Source organism: Pogoniulus pusillus, chromosome 18 (genome assembly GCF_015220805.1).
Source record: "Pogoniulus pusillus isolate bPogPus1 chromosome 18, bPogPus1.pri, whole genome shotgun sequence".
NCBI classification, from domain to species: domain Eukaryota; kingdom Metazoa; phylum Chordata; class Aves; order Piciformes; family Lybiidae; genus Pogoniulus; species Pogoniulus pusillus.
The window spans coordinates 14,649,695-14,670,975 of NC_087281.1; the positions used below are offsets into that span (position 1 = coordinate 14,649,695).

A 21,281-nucleotide genomic window follows, 5' to 3' on the forward strand; every position below is an offset into this window, starting at 1 on the left:
TCCATCTGGCTGCACCTAGACTCCTCTACAAGCAGGATTTTAGAGAGCAAATGGGTGCATGCTGAAAACCTGGTAAGTCAATGGGAGGCCCACCCTTGGCTTTCTCTCAAACCCCTAATAATCACTCCAGCTCAACTCCAAGTCACTTTTTATTGCATATCTATTTGTACAAAATTTCATCTACTTGCTTTAATCAATTTTGCCTTATAGCAAGTAATGTAGTGACCTTGCTGTCAAATTGAGCCTCAAATAAGCTTTGCTAAGTTTAGCAAATTCGTTTAAGCTTGATCAAATTATGAACCTACCTCAATAGACTGCTGCAGAATGAGTGAATTGCATTTTACCTAATAAAGGCAGTAAGACAAAAGTGTCTTAAAGTAGGACTCTGTAACAAGTGATTTTAAGAGAACTTCTCAGTTACACCCACAACACTACTCTCTCCATTTTTAAGCACTATGCTGATTAGAGAGACGGTATCGACTTACTCAGAACCCTGCAACCACGACAAATTGTAAGAGGCCTGCTTTCCTAAAACCTTTTCTTCACAAGTATGCCCCAAACAAAATATTTAACACAATTTGCAATAAATAGTTTTGGGATACAGAGGTTTTGTGTACGTCATTTATAGATTGACAATGTAATGATTCAAACTCCTACCCAGGGCAGGCTGGCAACCTAGAAGACACAGTGCCCATAAAAACAAACAAGCACAGATCAGCTATCTCAGTCAGCTATTTCAGCCATCAACTCCCAGTTATTATTTCAAACAACTATAGAATAACAGTTGTCTGTATCTAAAATTCCAAGCTGTACAGCCAGGAAGCTGCTGACTGCAGGGCTCAGTGATAGGACACCGTAATCTACAAAGCAGCAAAGAGGCAAAGAAAAGTGCTGCACAAGTCTGTTACACACCATGCTTGCTTCAGCAAAACTGGCATACATACTCCCAGGACTCCTGGCTGCTAAAACCCTCTCAAGTTTGCCCAACAAACTGTTTGCCAGGTTGTCTATTAAATGGAACCTTAAAGTCATCTCTAAGAAAGGGGGCCATTTTTAAGCTGAATCTTTTCAATCATTCATACAGTTTAAAGTGAGACCTTAAACACAAAGGGAACATCTTACCTAAGGACTTGGTGAATTAAGAGAAAGGAGAAGTTGACAGTCAGTGGCAATTTGTCAAATCAGTAAAAGTTAACAATGAGCAACAGGACACACCACAGTACAAAAATAATCAGAATTAGTGTTTTGATTGCACAAATGCAGTTGTTTTTATTTGTCCCATTAATAAGCAGGCACACTGGAGGGAAGGGATGCCATGCAGAGGGACCTGGACAGGCTGGAGAGGTGAGCACAAGCCAGCCTCTTGAATTTCAACAGAACCAAGTGCAATGTCCTGCATCTGGATGGAGACAATCCCAAGCACAAATCCAGGCTGGGCAGTGAGTGGCTGGAGAGCAGCCCTGAGGAGAGGAACTTGGGAGTGCTGGTGGATGAGAAGCTCAACATGAGCCAGCAGTGTGCACTTGCAGCCCAGAGAGACAACCAGATGCTGGGCTGCACCAGGACAAGCGTGGCCAGCAGGGACAGGGAGACTGGAGCACCTCTGCAATGAGGACAGACTGAAAGAGTGGAGGCTGTTCAGGCTGCAGAAGAGGAGGCTCCCAGGTGACCTCACTGTGGCCTCCCAGTATCCGAAGGGAGCCTACAAAAACACTGGGCAGGGACTTTTTAGGCTATCAAGGAGTGACAGGACTAGGGGGAACGGAGCAAAGCTGGAGGTGAGGAGGTTCAGACTGGACATGAGGAGGAAGTTGTTCAGCATGAGAGTGGTGAGAGCCTGGAATGGGTTGCCCAGGGAGGTGGTTGAGGCCTCACGCCTGGAGGTGTTTAAGGCCAGGCTGGATGAGGCTGTGGGCAGCCTGCTCTAGGGTAGGTTGTCCCTGCCCATGGCAGGGGGGTTGGAACTAGATGATCCTTGTGGTCCCTTCCAACCCTGACTGATTCTATGATAAAGTGAAGATGCTCCTTGTGATAGAGAATGCACAGTAAAATGTTCCATTGGGAAGATTAACAGAGAGGGAGCGTAGAGAAAGCTGCATTTCCCCCTGGGACTAAGCCTACCTTCTCGGTGATCATTTCGAAGAACCCGCACCTTCTCAATTTTCCCCAAGAGAGCACCATCCTCAGCTTTAAGAAAAACAACAAATAATCAGATCCAATCCAGTGATGAGGAAGTTTGATATCCAACACTACACAGCATAAGAGAGGCTGTCTTCAAAGAAAAACAAAAACTGTGTAGTAAAACACTGATGGTCACAACCAGATAACAGATTTGATTAAAAACCCCAACAACCTACTTATCTCAGAGGAAATAAAGACGAGTTGCCTGGATAAGAAATTACTACCCTCAATAAATTATTTAAAGCCAATTTAATTTTGCACTTTTGAAACATTTTATTTAACTATATTCTATTTGCTTAGACATTTACTACACTGCATTACAACAAAAAAATACAACTGTTGACTTTGCATATAAGAAATTTCACTTTTTAACCAGTGTTAAGGCTTAAACCTATCCTAAACTAGCTATAAATTAACAATGGTAGATAATAAACTGAACATGAGCCAGCAGCGTGCTCAGGTGGCTAAGAGAGCCAATGGCGTCCTGGCCTGGATCAGGAACAGTGTGGCCAGCAGGACACGGGAGGTTATTCCCCCTCTGTACTCAACACTGCTCAGGCCACACCTGAGGCTGTGTCCAGTCCTGGGCTCCTCAATTCAAGAGAGATGATGAGATACTGGAAAGTGTCCAGGAAGGGCAACAAAGCTGGTGAGGGGCCTGGAACACAGCCCTGTGAGGAGAGGCTGAGGGAGCTGGAGGTGTGCAGCTTGGAGAAGAGGAGGCTCAAGAGTGACCTCATTGCTGAGGCTGTAGCCAGGTGGGGGTTGGTCTCTTCTGCTAAGCAACCAGCAACAGAACAAGGGGACACAGTCTTGAGTTGTGCCAGGGGAGGTCTAGGCTGGATGTTAGGAGGAAGGTCTTGACAGAGAGAGTGATTTGCCATTGGAATGGGCTGCCCAGGGAGGTGGTGGAGTCACCATCTCTGGAGGTGTTCAAAAAAAGACTGCATGGGGCACTTCATACCATAGTCTAATTGACTGGATAGGGCTGGGAGCTAGGTTGGACTGGATGATCTTGGAAGTCTTTTCCAACGTGGTTGATTCTATTCTAATGCAAATACAGACCTTAATTTCCTTTTAGAAATGTTCCTCAGAGGTGGGTTTCAATTGTTCCAGTTTATATTGTGTATGTATAGTTAGCCTAGTACATCCCAATCGCTGACTTTAGCATCAGTAGGATTTTATTCAAGAGACTGATGGAGACTAGCATTCATTTAAGGCTTTGTTATAACTATTTGGTGCAAGTGCCATGGGATTTATTTTTGCATCAGTCAGCATACTATGTAAAGGCTGTTTTCAATTATACATGCCACTCCTTCAGCTAGCAAGAAGTAATAAAGTATACCTGAAGCATTTAACAAAACTCTCCCCATCTCCACAATGGCAGATATAAAATTATTAAACTAGTTCTGAATTAGTCTCTGCAAACTCCTGTTCATTTAATCTATTCTTAACCAAGTCACTAACACCTACAGAAAGTCTTATCAGAATAAACAAAGCTAAAACCCTGTAAAATGACTTACGATCATTACTGTAGTCATCCACCAGTATGATTTCCTTAATAAGATGTGGTGGGCTTTTTTTAAGGACACTGAAACAGAAATAAAAGATTAATCATACTAAGCAGTCTTATTTTTCCACAATCATGTCATAAAAACAGTTACTTTGTTAATCCATATCCATAACAGACCTACAATAGGGATCCTATCTTCAATTTACTCTCACAGAAGCTTATTCAATTTATTCTCATAGAAACCATTTGTGAAAAGGGCCACATGTATGACCATTCCCTCCTAAAATTCCAGCCTCTGGAAATCAGACTGGATATTAGACAACTTGTAACAGGGAAGGTTTGCAGGTAGCTTTAAGTCACATATGGCCTGCAAATCCACCTTTTCTGAGTCTTTCTTGAAACCAGCTATGTAGTCAAACTCCAAACTCTAGTGACATGCTCCACATTTTCATGCATTTGTAGTTAAGGAGAGTTATTTTGTGTGTTTCATGCCACAATTTCAGAACATAAGAACTGGAGGCACGAATGACATTAAGGCTCATCATTCCCCCTTCAAATGTTTCAGAATAGCGTAACAGATTGTTACTTCCCTTCCTTATCATAAGATATCACTTGACTCAAGTGATTGGACTGCAGAGGGTCTGGAAGGGAAAAAAAATCAAGGTCTCAGGTATACCTGATAACAGTTCGAAGCAAAGCAGATCTTGCTTCATTATGAAAGGTGATCACCACACTAGTGGCTGGCAAATCTATCCGCCATTGTTTCCGCTGACACCTAGAAGACATAATACCCTCATTTAAACGTGGTTACTTACACCCCAGAATCAGCAGACATCTTTCATCAGGAAGCAGTTACCTGTTAAACTCATGTGCGCTCTACATCTACCTAGGAAGACTGAAACACCTTGTTTGCAGATGAAATGATTCATAGTGAGCAGTCTTAGTTTTCCATAACCAACTCCTTTTCCACCACTTTTGGTAGTGTGCTAGTTTGAGCCTAGCTGGGATATTTTGGTGAGCAGAATTATATTACAGGCTGTGAAAAGGAAACAATGGTGATGTCTACTTCACTCATAGGCTTGCTGAGATGTATCAAAACAAGAACATAAATATAGATAACACAGTTGCTCTTGGGCTCTGGCTGCATGCACTTCTCTCTCTTTAACCTGCTGTCTGCATAACTAATCTTTCTGCTTCCTAACTCCCCTGGCCAATTTTCCAAACTCACCTTGAATGCAAGGCAAAGTCTGGGATAAGTCAGAAGGGTGGAAAGGAGGTGGAAGGGTGGTTGTGGACCCCTCCTGGGGCCTCTGGTTTCTGGGAGGGCTGTTGTGTTTCTGTATTATTTTTTAATTTGCCTATTTCTGTATCTCTTGTAAATATCTGCTTGTATATTGTGGTGCTAAGCTGTAAATATAAAGCTTCATTCTTTAATTTCCAGATCAGCTGAGTCTAGTCTGAGTGATTTTCTTAAGTGTGGGGTGGGGGGGCAGGTAATACCCAAACCATCACAGAAGGTTAGTCTGCTAGTGTGCTTTAAAGCACTTTTAATATATATACATATATGTATGTATAAGTTATCTTAATACATAACAGGCTAAGAAGTCAGAATTAGATAGACAGATACTGAAAAGCTTCTGACTTTTACAGCAATGTCACAAATACCTTTCATACAACAAAGAATGAAAGCAGAGTGCTTGTTTTGCTTTAAAGCCATTCAAAAGTAAATCAGCCTATTTTCAATGGCAATGCACATGCTCACAGGCTAATGCATACCTCTTCTTTAGAATGCCATGTACCCACTTCTATTTTTAAAGCTACTGTAGCATCCTGACATTCCTCATAGACATAATTTCTCATTTAGAACAGAAAAATATAAGGATTGTAGTATTTGTACTTTGAAAAGCAAAGGGAGCTGTAACAACCTTGAGCCAAATAAACATGGAATCTCATCCAACCCACGCTGACAATGAAATATTTCAACTATGCCATCAGATTTTTCATCACCTCTAGCAGCCTGAAATTAATAAGCAAAAGTAAGCAAATCCAAGCAAACATCCTGCAAGACTACTGAAAGCTAAACTGCTCAAATCCACTGACAAACATAAAAATCCCAGTACTCTCCCTGTATTAGTCACTTGCAGTACTAGAAAACACCACATGTTTAGTTTCTGCTGATGAGTGATATATTTACTCACTTATTCTGTCTTTCAACACTAGTTTGAACAGGCCTAGCTGCCTTCAGGGCAGATAAACTCAGCTATTATACACCTCTTGCAAATTCAGGATGTAGTTGTGTACTCTGTGCAGCATTAACCAAACTAGCTTTTAAGAAGAGAGAGGCAAGTTACATTGCTACCTAAACATCTAAAATTAGGCCTCACAGGATCACAGGACGTTAGGGGTTGGAAGGGACCCAAGGAGATCATCGAGTCCAACCCCCCTGCCAGAGCAGGACAATACTAACACAGATCACAGAGGAACACATCCAGATAGGCCTTGAAAGGCTCCAGGGAAGGAGACCCCACAACCTCTCTGGGAAGCCTGTTCCATTGCTCTGTGACCCTTACAGTAAAGTAGTTCCCCCTTTGTGTTCCCCCCCTGTAGCTCCCCTCTTTTGCTGTAATTTACGCCCATTGCTCCTTGTCCTATCCCAGGCAGCAAGTGAGCAGAGCCTGTCTTCCCCATCCTGGCCAGCCCTCAGATATTTATAAACCTTTATCAAATCCCATCTAAGTCTTCTCTTCTCCAGACTAAAAAGCCCCAAGTCTCTCAGCCTCTCCTCATAAGCCATGCCCTCCAGTCCCCTAATCATCCTCATCACCCTCCACTGGACCCTCTCCAGCAGATCCCTGTCCCTCTTAAACTGGGGGTCCCAAAACTGAACACAGTACTCAAGATGAGGTCTCACCAGGGTAGAGTAGAGGGGGAGGAGAACCTCCCTTAATCTGCTGGACACACTCCTCCTAATACACCACAGGATCCCACTGGATCCCCTCCACCTTATATAAAAAGCTTCTATGATTGTGGTTAAAGATCTGTGACATGCATCATAAAATACACAATCTTCAACTTCTTGGAATCAGAGAGTAAGCAGAAATGTGCTTCTTGACCCTCTATAAAATCCCAAGGACCTGCAGCATTTTCAATAGAATATATTCACAATGCCACACACAGGAGTGTTTTTGCCATGAGATAAAACCTCGTGTTGTGGTGACCTCAGCATGCACTGAAGAAATTCACGCCAATCCTGCAGTTCATGGGTCAGATTAGCAAGGCCTTGTCTAGCTTTGTTTCTCAAAAGGTGGGAGTACCAGATGGTTTCATCACTAATATCCACTGCTGAAGCAATTGAGAGTGATTTGCCGTTAGAATGGGCTGCCCAGGGAGGTGGTGGAGTCAGCATCCTTGGAGGTGTTCAAGAAAAGCCTGGACGAGGCACTTAGTACCATGGTCTTGTTGATTGGACAAGGTTGGGCACTAGGTTGGACTGGATGATCTTGGAGGTCTCTTCCACCCTGGTTGTTTCTATAGTTCCATGATTCAATAAATCAAAAACCAGTATGTGTTCCTGAAAAGACTTGAGACCTTCTGGTGCAAGCACCTGGCAATTCATTTGGACAATTACAAGACATCCAGCTATTACACACCAAAGCCAATGGTGTCGAAAGAGGCATTTTTTTTCTGCTAACTTTAAACTGCCCACAGAGAATAAGCCTACTACTGTGCCTGCAGCTATCACATGAAGAACTCGCATCAGAATAATTTTTTGAAGTCACTTTTTGCACAGAGATTAAGCTTTCTTTCCCCAAGCAATTAAATTTTACATGTAGAATGAGAAAATACATTTGGATAAAAGGGAACTGAAAACCTCAATCTGGGCTTTAACTGCTTAGCAAAGGTCATTAAAATCAGTTGAAACATGACAAGTACGTTCTTTCCCTCAGAAATGTCAGTCACTGGACTAGTTCATACCACTAACAAATGTTCTGAAACCTTTGTGATATGCTGAAAATGTTTTTTGACAGAAATACCTACTTCAAGCACTGCAAGGAGTACATTCACCTCAACAGATATCTGGGTATGAAAGAGACAGAAAAGTTTGTTTCTTCTTTGCTAGAAACAGAACGTCAGCAACTATTAGAATCTTCCGACCTCATGCCAAATGAGATATGTATCATGAGACTAAACATAGTTAAGTTCAGCTCAAGTACTTACCAGTTATTCTTAAGAATCATGACAACACATCAGGTGAGAGATGTGGTCAGAAGCATCTGGTCCAAAGTAAGCATGGTGGACACTGGTGCACTAAAACCATGGAGTATTTCACCCTTCATCCCATTCACAGGAGGGCAGCCCTAGAAGCTTCCTACAACTATGACACTGACTTTCTATATCTCCAAAATCTACCATGACAGGAATAGCTCTCAGTCACACATCATAAACAGACTGCAACAGAAGGAAACCCAAAGCTGTTGTAAGTAGCACTTGTGAGCATCAGCTGGAATGAGAATCTGCATTCCTGTTCAAATCCCCTCTTCTGTTTGCTTTCTTATATTGTGTCTTCCCATCTCTTGCTTATCCCTTTTGCTTAAAATAAAAACAAGCAGCTACAAATGAGATAGAATCATAGAATCAGCCAGGTTGGAAGAGACCTCCAAGATCATCCAGTCCAACCTAGAACCCAGCCCTGGCCAGTCAACTAGACCATGGCACCAAGTGCCTCAGCCAGACACAATTTGCTGGAATGACTACTTCAGTTTGGGGTTGTTGGATATTTCAGGTTGTTTTCTATTTGGTTTCGTTGGGTTTTAGGTTTTGTTTCTTGTTTTTTTTAAAGATGACCATGTGTTGAGTCCAGCATCAGTAAGTTTGCAGATGACACCAAGCTAGCAGCAGGTGTCAATCTGTTGGAGGGCAGGAGAGCCCTGCACAGGGACTCTTGACAGGCTGGATAGGTGGGCAGAGGCCAATGGGATGAGATTCAACAAGGCCAAGTGCAGGGTTCTACACTTTGGACACAACAACCCCAAGCAGCACTACAGGCTGGGGATAGAGTGGCTGGAGAGCAGCCAGGCAGAAAGGGACCTGGGGGTACTGGTAGAGAGTAGCTGAAGATGAGCCAGCAGTGTGCCCAGGTGGCCAAGAGAGCCAGTGGCATCCTGGCTTGGATCAGGAATAGTGTGGCCAGTAGGACAAGGGAGGTTATTCTGTCCCTGGACTCACCACTGGTCAGGACACCATGACTGGTTCTGGGCCCCTCCTTTCAAGAGAGATGTTGAGATACTGGAACATGTCCAGAGAAGGGCAACAAAGCTGGTGAGAGGCCTGGAACACAGCCCTGTGAGGAGAGGCTGAGGGAGCTGAGGTTGGTTTAGCCTGGAGAAGAGGAAGCTCAGGGATGACCTCATTGCTGTTTACAACTACCTGAAGGGAGGATGTAGCCAGGTGGGGGATCGATCTCTTCTGCCAGGCAACCAGCAACAGAAGAAGGGGACACAGTCTCAAGTTGTGTCGGGGGAGGTCTAGGCTGGATGTCAGGAGGAAGTTGTTGGCAGAGAGAGTGATTGGCATTGGAATGGGCTGCCCAGGGAGGTGGTGGAGTTGCCGTCCCTGGAAGTGTTCAAGAAAAGACTGGCTGAGGTACTCAGTGCCATGGTCTAGTTGATTGGACAGGATGATCTCGGAGGTCTCTTTCAACCTGGTTGATTCTATGAGTGATAGGCCCTTTAATCTGCTCCAAGGCAAATTCTAAGTAATAACCACAGCACAGATACAGCTTTTTCCTCAGAAACATCTCTCTCTCTTTCTCCATTGCAGGGTTCTCCTGCAGCTCCATGCAGGCAGGTCAGCATACAATCAGAACACTGACAGTTAAAACAAATAAAGGCACTGCAATATGTCTCCTGCCGTCTCCCTTATTTAAGTTCTCAACAGAGAGCAGATGTTGTAACCATCAGAGGTTATTAAATATCCAGAAAAATTAAAAACTCAGAGTATCTGCATCAGAGAAGCTTCTAGATGTTGGTAGCTGTGCTTGGTTCTGATTGGAAAAGAATATCTGTTCTACAGACTCAGCCTGCATTTATTTTAAATGAAAGCTCATGTAATGAATGTAATGAAGAACATCCAAAAGTCATTTTATACTCCTCAGCATGCCACGGGCAACACGCTTTTCACTGTTTTCATGGCAACAAGAGAAGCATCAGATTCTTCCTACTTTGGCATTCAATTAAAGCAAGTCTTGTATAATTTGCCGTTATCTGAAAATCATCTGCTTAAAAGGAACCCAAAAAAAAAATATGGTATTATGCAACTGACTTAAAAATAACACAGTAAATGCTGTGAGTTTTCATAGAAACATCTTTCACTACACCATTTCTCTTTATGGGGAGAAAAACAGGTTTTATGGAGGAAAAAACAAACAGGCACTGTCCTTTTATCTCCCCCTCTGGAGTTTCCTCCAGCTTCGTCTACCTACTAAGCTGTGAATGTGCTTTCACCCTAGCTGCACAATTAGGCAAGTTACATATACACAGTTGAGTAATTTAATGCTTTGGGAATATGCCTGTCTAGTTATTAAAACCAAGTTCAACCTGTTTTTGTTATTTTTATTTCAGTTATAAAGTCCTAACAAGCAACTGTTATTTTAATATTAATCAATTCTGTTTAAAGCTAGATTAATCTAAATCACTGAAGCCCTTTTTTAAATGGAAGTCTTCTCAACCCACAAGCAAATATTAATTTTCCTTTCTCTGAAGTGTGATATTTCCTATTTGAGCACCTGAAATGTAATTCTGTCCTGTGTTCACTGGGGTATGCATTGGATTTCTTTAGGTCTGGAACTGGCAATCATCACACACTTAGAAAACCAAAATTCAAACAGCAACTGAGATCCAAAGCAGCCCCTGGAAATCTTTTCATCAAACTCCCTGCTCAAAGCTACAGCAGACTCTGCAGCAGGCTTTGAGTATCCCTAACTAAGCCTGGAGACTTCATATACTCTCTCTGGACAACCCACTCCACTCTTTGATCATCCCTCACAGTAAATCCTAAAAATATAGGAATGAATAAAAACCATTAGATAAACAGGAACAACGAGACTGAAATGCAGCACCAGTTTCAACATAGAACACACTGATGGAAGTCATGGAAACAGAAGATCCTGAATAAGACTTGTTGTTCTTTAGCTCCGTGTTTAAGGATCACATCACAGTTTAGTACTCCCATCAATTTGAAAGCTGGAGAGCTCTTGTTTATAATACACTTCTGGCTGCTCAAAAGTCATAAAGAAAGGTTAATCTAAGGCAAACATGGCTCAGTTTGGCACTTACTGATCATGCCTAGTGTCAGGAATGCTTCGGTCCATTCGCAGTTTGTCACTTTCTACCTGATTGAATTTATTGCGGGCATAGGGATCCTGACCAGATCGCACCATTGTAGCGCCAACATAAGCATCTTGATCAAAGTCTTGCCACCGAACTTTGCCTACAACAGAAAACCAGGAAAGCATGCAATTTCAAAGAACAGCACCCATCAATACCACCATAACTGAATAAGGAGCTTGGGTTTGCTCTGGGGATTTGGTTGCTTGGTTTTGGGGTTAATTTTTTTTTTGGGGGGTGTTGTTGTTGTTTTGGTTTTAGTTTTGCAACTAAGTGATTAAATCTCAGCAGTATTGTTAACAGTGTAACATCAGTAATCTTTCCATATTAAATTCCTCTAGAACCTCCTGTGAGTTAATATGAAAACAAACTGTTCCACTGATCTCAATTTAAACAAGCAATCACCAGGCCATGCTTCATCTTGTCTATTTTGTTTGGTGTTTTAACTCAGACCACCACAATTTCTATGTATTTAAAAAACCAACAAACCACAACCTACACATATTGACAGGCATTAATGTAGCAGATAACTTTATACCTGGGTATAAAGTTATCCAAGCAATACTTTTTTTCTAAGATGCAGTCCAAACTTCAAAGAAAATATAACTTGAGTTACTGTATCATAAATAAAAACACAGTCAGTTTTAATTGAATCAATTGAGAAACAGGACAATATTATTCTCAGAACCCAGCATTTCATGTAGGCAGACCACCAGATGACTCTCCACTCAGACTGCAATCTCCTTTAACAAACAGAATGTATTCACAGACTGACTTTCTTTTTAACAAGGATGCTGTTAGGTGACTGGTCATATCACTAAGACAGAAAGTGTACATCAGCATCCAGACATCAGGAACAAAATTTCAGGATCAAAGAAACATTCACGTTGGAATCATCAAGTCCAACCAATAATTGTACTCTACAAGGTTCACCCTAAACCATATCCCCAAGAACCACATCCAAATGACTTTTTAAACACATCCAGGCTTGGGGACCCAACCACCTCCCTGGGCAGCCCATTCCAATGCCTGACTGCTCTTGCTGTGAAAAAATGTTTCCTAATCTTCAGGAGTGAGCTAACAGTATGTTATTTACCAACTGTCTTAAAGCTACAAACTCTTAACTCCAGCTGAATGTTTATGGTTTTGCATACTGACAGCCAAACCCATGCTACCTACAGCAAATTTATAGCTCAAGTGGCAATGCAACTCTTGCTTTAACGTGGATATGTATTATAATCTCTCACAAGCACGTTGCAGTGAACGCAGCATGCTGTTAGCATAAAATCATACAGGGCAAAAGCTGGTTTGGGGGTTCACTATTATTACATATGAGAGGAGTTAATACTGTTTTCATAACTGACATAGAGAGTTTTTGAGGTACTTTAAATTAAGTTCAATAAAGTAGAAGATTGCAGAGATCACTCCATTCAAGCTCAGCTTTTAGACTGGCTCAGGCATATCCTAAACTACACTATGCATAGAGGAAATACTACTCTAAACAGTTATTAATGAGTCAGGTGTTGCTCAGATGCTTCCACTTCTGCCTTGGTTTCATAACTCAAGGTGAAGAGTATAGAAACTCAAGCAGGCCTCATGTAGAGCTTTCTAACCACAAGACATGCCTCAACTGTTGAGGAACACTTCTCCTAGTTAAGCAAAATGACTGTTGTATAAATTTGATGAAAAGTTCTGTCATCTCAGGAGCATTCAGGCAGCTCATCTACAAAAGCAGCTTGGACCCATGGTATGATTTGGTTCTCAGTAGTGGCCGTTGCAAGGCAGAAAAATCAAGTCTGGAGAGGGGGATCATTTTTGGTTCAAGAAGACTCCAACACCCAAGTAAAGTCACAGAGTAAAACAAAGTGTCCATACTTTTGGATTACTGGCTCAAGAGCCAGCTAGTTAATACTAAGCAATTATTTTTACATCTGAATCAGCATCCTATGGAAGTTAAAATGTGCACACACAGAGAGAATCCAGAAGAAGAGAGTTACACAAAAACTGATTGCAAAACATTTAACAGAAACTTAAAGCAGCGCGGAGGGGAAACTGGACAAAATAACTGTTAGAGAAGTAGAGATTTTCAGACTCTACTTACTGAAAGAACTCTACAGAGGAAACTTTCAAGTGGTTGTTCATAGCCCATAGATTTCCAAGAGTTTTTCTAAGCCTTTCAAATTCTTTCTTCAAAGCATTTCCAAGAACTCACTTTGGAAACAAGTTTACATCACAGTCAGCTACCACTGACTACAAATAACCTAATACAGAGTTGTTTATAAAGATTACACCAAACCTCAGAAGCAAGAAAAATGCAGAGTGGCTTGATTCAGGAAACTAGAAAAAACAGCACAGAGCACAAGATCATCTCTCCCTGAGCACTTGGCAATGCTTTTGCAACCTCTTTGGCACTGTAAAGGGTTAACCTTCCTGGGGAGTGGTCTTGAACCTGACCCTAGGTCCTCCTGACTCCTCCCCGGGGGTGAGTCTGAACCTGACCCCAGGTGTAGTGGTTAACCCACTCCAACTTAGAATCATAGAATCAGTCAGGGATGGAAGGGACCACAAAGACCACCTAGTTCCAACTCCCCTGCCATGGGCAGGGACACCCTACCCTAGATCAGGCTGGCCAGAGCCTCATCCAGCCTGGACTTAAAAACCTCCAGGGATGGGGCCTCAACCACGTCCCTGGGTAAATAAACTACAGAGACTAGTAGAAAAACAAACAATTAACACACTGAACAAAACCCCAAGCAACTCATAATAAAACTAAAAAACTCAGCAAAAAAAAAAATAAATCACTGAATCAGCTATAAATCTAGAACCAGAATGCCAAACTTGTTTTTTACAAAAAAGTGCTTGTTTTAGAGGCTCTTCCAAGCCTGAAAAGCTAAGTAGAAACAAAATGATATCTGTTAACGTTCTTCCTTTTTGCCCCTGTTGTTTCCCAACTCTCATGTCTTGGAGAAGAAAACAAGCAACAAAAGCAGTGCAATTCACTGCTATTATTTTCAGTAAGCTGCTTATTTGTAAACAGTAAGCACTTTTTTTAAAATCTGTAATAAGTAGCTGTATTTTAAAAATAGTCCTACTTTGGTAGAGTTTATTCCATTCCATTTTCCACCCAAGTGGAATATAGTCCAGACAGCATACAGTAATTTAGAGAAGATAGCAAATGCCACTGTACAGGGCTACATTTACTGGAAAGCAATGACAGTCACAGAATATAAGAAGTAAATTTGGCTTGCCAGGAAGGAGGCAAAGTCTGGCTCTGGCTCCAGCAAAAGGCCCTGTCAATCCTGTGCAATATGAATTAGATCTATTAGGGAAGAGTCAAGATAACAGTAAGAGCAGCTTGAAGTGAGATAGAAGAGAAGTAATAGCACAGCAGATAAATCTGCACACAACCGAGCAGCACGCAACAAAAAGATAGATAAAAAGAGTCCCTTAAATAGCTTTCACACTCTCACTGACTCAATACAGCTTTGAAAAAGCAGGGGGAGACTTGGTATAAATTATTTATTTTTACTTACAGCCGTTAAGAGATTCCAGATCTTCATTAACCAAGATAAAGAGCTGTTTGAAACTCCTGCCGTTACAGAGAACTGGTTCTGTAGTTTTGATTTGGTTCCTTATTGATACAATTCAGGGCTTGTCTTTCTAACACATAACCAATCAAAATTTTGCACCACTTAAGTCACCAAATAACAAAGGATTGGTATACTCTGATGTGTAGAAAGTAAAAAAACAGAAGAGTTGTTTTTTTAATGGCTTTCTATAAAGATTAATAATCCCTTAATTCTTAGAAGTTCTGAAAGATAATGTGATTCAGTAATGCTGAAACCTAAACTCCCAAGTCTCCTAACCTGAATGGAAAAGCAAGAAATCTTTGAACCAAAGCCCTCAGAAAAATGTGTTATAAAACAGTGCAAAGAATATGCAAGGAAGAACTCCAATCTTCATTGCCATAAGGATTCAAAGTTTGCCTACATGAATTGAAAATAATCAAAACAGTGATACAAGAGTGTGCAATTCTCTCAGCCCAGCCTTTGATGTTTCATTTGAGACTCTGTGCAGTAACGATTAACCTGCCTGTTAAATCAGGTTGTAAGAGATTACTAATCAACAGATAAATGAAAAAAGCCCTGACCTGTTCTACTTTCTACTTAATTTTATTTCTAGCTCCAACCCTTCCAGCTTCCAATCTCTCTCCCTTTCAACATATAACACTTCTCACTAATTTTAATACTCAGATAGCTACACAGGGCCACTGGGAAATGAAGGAAATGTTAGGACTAGAATGCATAAACAGTCAAGAAGGGGAAATAGGAAGAGTAGCTGGAAGGTGCAAAATTGGCTGATCTGTATAATCCCAGTAACAACATATAAAGAGAATTCTGGTAATGGGGAAAAGAAAATAGTTTAAAAGATCTGTCAAAAACCAAATTAAAGCTCTTTAAGTTTATGATTAATTTTCCAATTTATACACAAAATAAAAGTTTTGTCAAAAAATCATGGATACAAAACCAGAGTCTTGTTTCCCCTCTCCAGAAATCAGCTAAAACAAGGCAGGCCAAAGGCTAGACATACACACAAAAGAGCCACGAATATCAAACATCTTATACTGTATCAGGAGTTTAAGACTGTAAAACAAAAAGCATACCTCACATGATGTTGGGGATGGAAGCTTCCAGCTGCTTAAAGGAAAGTTTGCTTTAGTTATTAGCCCTTTCTGCAAGACCAAGTATTTCAAATGTTTGGCTATGATAAATTTGTAAGCCAAACATGAATAGCAGGAGAGTGAAATGTGTTGTGAAGGTATCTTAACACTTTCCGATACAGTGTGAAATATTCAAATCCCTTTTGCTATTTCTGTATTCCTTGAGCTATATTAAATTAAATCTCATTGATGTGAAACAGTTAAGCAGGAAAAGAAGTTTATGGAAGAAGTCACATGAAATGAAGACTCCTTTCTTTTCCTAGCTCATCCTCAGGACATGAGGTCATTTCACTCAAAACCCATGGTGCTCTGATATGATGTTGAGCAAGCATGAGAAAAACAAGGCACCCTACCCCAGCATAGTCAGGAGAACTTGCCACATCACAAGGTGGACAGAATCTTGGCTGAACCTCTGTCAGAAAAAGGCCCACAGTGACTTGTCTGTTGCCTATCAGCATTCTCCAACAAGAGAAATTGACTGCTTTTGTACCACAGGCTTTTACAGTACCTTCAAACCTGTTGTAGGACAATACAAACGTAACAGCATAGAGTCACTTGCTCTGTGGCTTAAATCCCAAAGGAACGGTGAAGAAGATTTAAGGAGGCTGAAGCTTTAAAAAAAGAGAAGCACACACTGCTAAAACAATCCTACCCCTTCCAACTATGAAGAATGATTAGAATCAGAACAACTGCTGTGTTTTATGCTTTCAAGAACAAATGCTAACAATAAATGTTACTGAAATACCTGGAGGTAGTGTCTCCACATTTTGTGATTTGTCCTCCCCATCACTGCCATGCAGGTCTTTTCTTTTGGGGTCAATATCATTTGGGTCCTCCTGAAAAAAGTACATAGTATTTAAAATAATCTTCTTAGCTGATTTAATTTTGCGCTTTCCAAGTAAACACCAATAAAGAAGTTCTGTGGATTTAAAACTTGTTCATCAAATCATAGAATCAACTAGGTTGGAAGAGACATCCAAGATCATCCAAGTCCAACCTAGCGCCCAGCCCAATCAACTAGACCATGGCACTAAGTGCCTCATGCAGGCTTCTTTTCAACACCTCCAGGGACAGTGACTCCACCACCTCCCTGGGCAGCCCATTCCAATGCCAATCACTCTCTCTGGCAACAACTTCCAGCCTATACCTCCCCCGGCACAACTTGAGACTGTCCCCCTTGTTCTGTTGTTGGTTGCCTGGCAGAAGAGCCCAACCCCCACCTGGCTACAGCCTGTTAAGCAGTTCAAGAGAGTTGACCCTGGATTTTACAAGGTATTCCCTCCATTCTAGAGAAACAAACAAACAAAAAACAGAATGAAAATTTAAGATAGGATTTAACATTTAAATGATGAAAAAGTAGCTTTCTTTTTTACAAATAAGAACTAAAGAAGGAAATGCACTAGGAAAGAGATGGAATAATTTTATTTGCTTGTTTTTCCCCTGGTAATAATACTCAAATGAACAAAGCAGGCAAAAATACTACACAAAATCTGAAGAAAGCCCTACTCTAATAAGAATTAAGTTATCTGAAAAAGAAAAGTCAAGTTATCCAGCAGTTATATCCAGAGTGGCAGCTTTCACATTGGAAAAAACACTGCCAAAATATCTTCAAGTTCCTATTTCCATGTGTTCTTTTCAGGGGAGCTTACTCTGTGCTATAAAACCAACTGTGCTGGATTTGTGTATCCAGTAGTATCGACAACATCCATTTAGAAGGTGGGGAAAAATATGAAGTTCAATTCCTCCACTCTTTCAGTTTCCAACATTTATTCTGAATCTGTAACTCTTGTTTTCCTTCAACAGAAAAAAAAACCCCAACACATTCTTGTATGCTAATTACCACAAAAATACAAGATGTGAAGCTGAATTATCCCATTATGCATTTGGAAGAAGCAGGGAAGAGGTAAGTTACTGTTTCTCTTAAGAAAAAGATAATTAGTGACTGTATGCCACTTGCAGACTACATTTAGACAACTTAAGTGGCTTCACCTTCTGTTGTTCTTGCTCACTTGCCAAAAGAAATTCAGTTTCCTTTTCTACATCTGCACTGAAGAGGTCCTAATTATATTATCAGTTTTATTTGCACAATCCTGATAAAGACAACACCTTTGGTACAGCATGCAAGATACAATACCACACCTATACCGATCAGTAAGTGCAACTAAATATTACCACACTGATGTCAAGCAGTGCACAACAGTTTGTATCTCTTCTAGGAATCTGTCACTCTCCAGAAAAGGGTGATGCTGTACAAACCTTATAGTGTAAACTGTCTCTGCCATCCCAGCTCCCAAGCCATGGCTGGGAATTCTTTGGTTAGAACAGAAAGTAGTTGGAACAGGCCCAATGATAGGGTGCATTTCAGCCACAAACTAAATGCTACATATGAAAATGCATGTTTTCCACAGCATCACAAATCCAGGCTGCCAGAGAGAAGGCTTTTATCCAGATTTCACTGAGTTGGTCCATGCTTTGGGCCACTGGGCCTTGTGGAGATCAATAATTTTGCTTAAAGATAGATTCAAAACAACAACAACAACACTCCCCCCCATACTTTCAAAAATCAAACAATCCATTTCAAGAAAATTATCATGGCTTATGCTGTAAGGGAAATTATCTGCCTTTGTGCACGTAGTCCCACCAGTACATTAGAACAGCAGGCTTCTGTGGTTTCTGCAAGTTGTATTTGCACTGGTTATATTGGTTTGTGCAATGTTTTAAAGATAGCAACAGTCCGGAAACCCTTAATAAGGGCAACTATCAACTGTAGGTGGAACAAAAATCCTTCCATTATAAATGTCAAGATTTGCATAATTCCATGAATCTCTCCACTCTTCTGGATTACTGTAATGAGTCTTAAAAAATACTTATGCAAATTGAAAAATAAATTCATCTATTTAGGAACAGAAGAAATTGCAAGGATTTCTCCTGCAATTAAAAACCACTGAGTGCTTTCTCCTCCCATGTCTTTAAGGAAAAACTCTGCCTAACGCTGCTAGCTGAAGAGTATGTCCCATGATAATTGTTTATCAAATCATTTCCACTTTGTGTTTGGTTGTAAAGTTTCAGATTTTTTAAATAACATAAATGACCAAAGGTAAAGTCAGATTTGGAGATCACAGAATCGACCAGGTTGGAAGAGACCTCTAAGATCATCCAGGCCAACCTATCCTCCAGCCCTATCCAGTCAACTAGACCATGGCACTAAGTGCCTCAGCCAGTCTTTTCTTGAACACAGCTAAATGCCATTTTGCATTATTACAAATCTGAGCCTTTTAGGAAACTCCAAGTTCAGCCTTCAGATATTCTGAGGTGAGCCCAGCTGTTAGGATGAAGCTCCTCAATGCAGACTGCTGGATTTTCAACTTGCCTTTCAGGTCTCCCTATAAAACAGTACAGTGATGGGAAAGTATGAGACATTAACCCTGAACCTTTGTGCCCTAGATTAGAGCTTTGCTGTATTTCCAAATTAACAACTGTTTTTAGAATAGACTGCTCAGTTAAAATGGATGTTCTGTCTTAAGCACAAACTTTCACCCAACAAAACATCTGGAAAGTGCATGTGGGAAAACAAAGCCTTTGAGGGACAAACAATATGTTATATCCTCTAGAAAAAAAAAAAAATGGAGTTCATAGAAGGAGAAGAAAGCAGATATTAAAACCATAGACATAAATACAAGTTTCTTCACATCTGACTTCAATTTGCTTCAACATGTTAATTTGGTGCAATACACAAATGAATCATATGGTCAAATGACATTCCTGTGTTGTCATCATCACAGGACAAAGTTGCTTTTTCAGCTTGCTTAGAGTGAAACAAAATCCCAGCTTCTACTGTGATCTTAAGAAGCCACTTGCATTTGATGAGTAATCTTCTTGGTAGATGGTAACAATGGCTACACTGACAAAAGTCATTCACACAAAAAGCTAAGCTTAAGAGAGGATTAAAAGCAACTGAAACCATTTAAGAAGAGGCAGAGCTCTTTAATCATGAGAGCACAAGAGGAAGATTTAATGAATAGAAACTAAAAATAATAGGATAATGCTTTTTTCTATATTCATACACTATTAATACTATTAGAACTTTATGCTTTAAAATACTATTTTCCTGACACACACAAAAAAAGCTGACAATATCAGGCTGTATATAAATGCTGTAAATATCCCTTGAAAAGTATTTTGAGCTTATTAAAACATAAAAGAGCAGCTGGTGAGTTAGCAAAGGCACTAAGCAAACATTACCTGCACACAGAATAATACATGTGGAGTCATTCATGCAGTTATGTTCTCAAACCAGGTCACATACAGCAACATCAAAATAAGTACATCAGCAATAATGCACATGTCACAGGGATTTGACACATGTTAACTTTACACAGCATGTCACTGCTTCCCATTAACTCCTGATTCAGTAGCAGATGTGCAAAGAAACAAGACACCAACCTTGCAACTACATTTAGTGGGAAATCTTACAACGCTATTGTAGTAGTACCAATAAAACATAAATTAAATGCAGTTTTAAAGTAGGTTATGCAATTCCTCCAAAGCTCAGAAGTTAAGATGATGTACATCTAAAGTGTTAAAATGTTCTTCCCAAACCATAAGCACAATTCATTATGTTTAAATTGAATAAACTGAGGGGAGAGGGGACTAGAGGTTGATTAGTGTGCTAGTTTGAAGCAAGCTGGAATGTTTTGGTAACAGAACTAGATAACGGGCAGTGAAATGAAAACAATTGATGTCAACTTCTCTCACAGTCTCGCTGAGAGCTCTGGGAAGAAGAAAGACTTTTTTCTCCATTTTGTCTTTTTCTTCTGCCTTTGCCTTCAGACCTGGTCACATCTCATTAACCTTGCTCCTACTAACCTTGCTCCCTAACCTCTTGACCGCACCTCTCTTCTTCCTGAGAACTGGGGTAAGGTTGAGAGGGGCCGGGGGAGGTGTTGGGGTGGTTTAAAAGCCCCTCCTGGGGACCTTGGTTTCTGGGAGGGGAGTTGTGCTTTTGTATTGTTTATCCTTTGTATATTTCTGTATATAATTGTATATAACTGTATATATTGTAAATAGCTGCTTGTAAATTCTGCTAGCTGTAAATAAATTGCTTCATCTATATTCCCAGGGTCCGTCTGAGTTAGCTGGGGCAAATACAAAGTGTGGGGGGGCAGGAAAGAGCCCAAACCATCACAATTAGTCACTGAAGAACAGCAACCTGTTCTTAGAGGATATGCTACTTTCTACACCTCAGAAAGTTCACAAACCTTGCTATAGCCTTTTCTTTTCCTGTTCAACTCATCTACTGCAATCTGTAGATTGAATCTGAGATGAGGCAAAGACGCAATATGAAACTCCAGTTTCAAGAAGTCGACTAGAAAAAAAGAGTTGTTTTATGAAATGATTAGTCATGCATTTGCAGCTGCTGCGGTGCAGGCAAAGGGAGGACAAAGTAGTGCAAATGCAAAGCAAGATTCCAACATTTTTAGGT

At 40.7% G+C, this 21,281-nt stretch overlaps 1 protein-coding gene across 1 annotated transcript in view; it reads right to left on the reverse strand.

Moving 5' to 3' along the window:
- GALNT2 (polypeptide N-acetylgalactosaminyltransferase 2) overlaps positions 1 to 21,281 on the reverse strand; it is a 101,472-nt gene that overhangs the window by 29,972 nt on the left and 50,219 nt on the right. The window contains exons 2-6 of the mRNA XM_064158507.1: positions 16,545 to 16,635; positions 11,029 to 11,182; positions 4,371 to 4,469; positions 3,705 to 3,772; positions 2,122 to 2,187 (exon numbers count right to left, since the gene is read on the reverse strand). Coding sequence (XP_064014577.1) covers positions 2,122 to 2,187; positions 3,705 to 3,772; positions 4,371 to 4,469; positions 11,029 to 11,182; positions 16,545 to 16,635 — 478 coding nt within the window. The remainder of the gene's footprint in view (positions 1 to 2,121; positions 2,188 to 3,704; positions 3,773 to 4,370; positions 4,470 to 11,028; positions 11,183 to 16,544; positions 16,636 to 21,281) is intronic.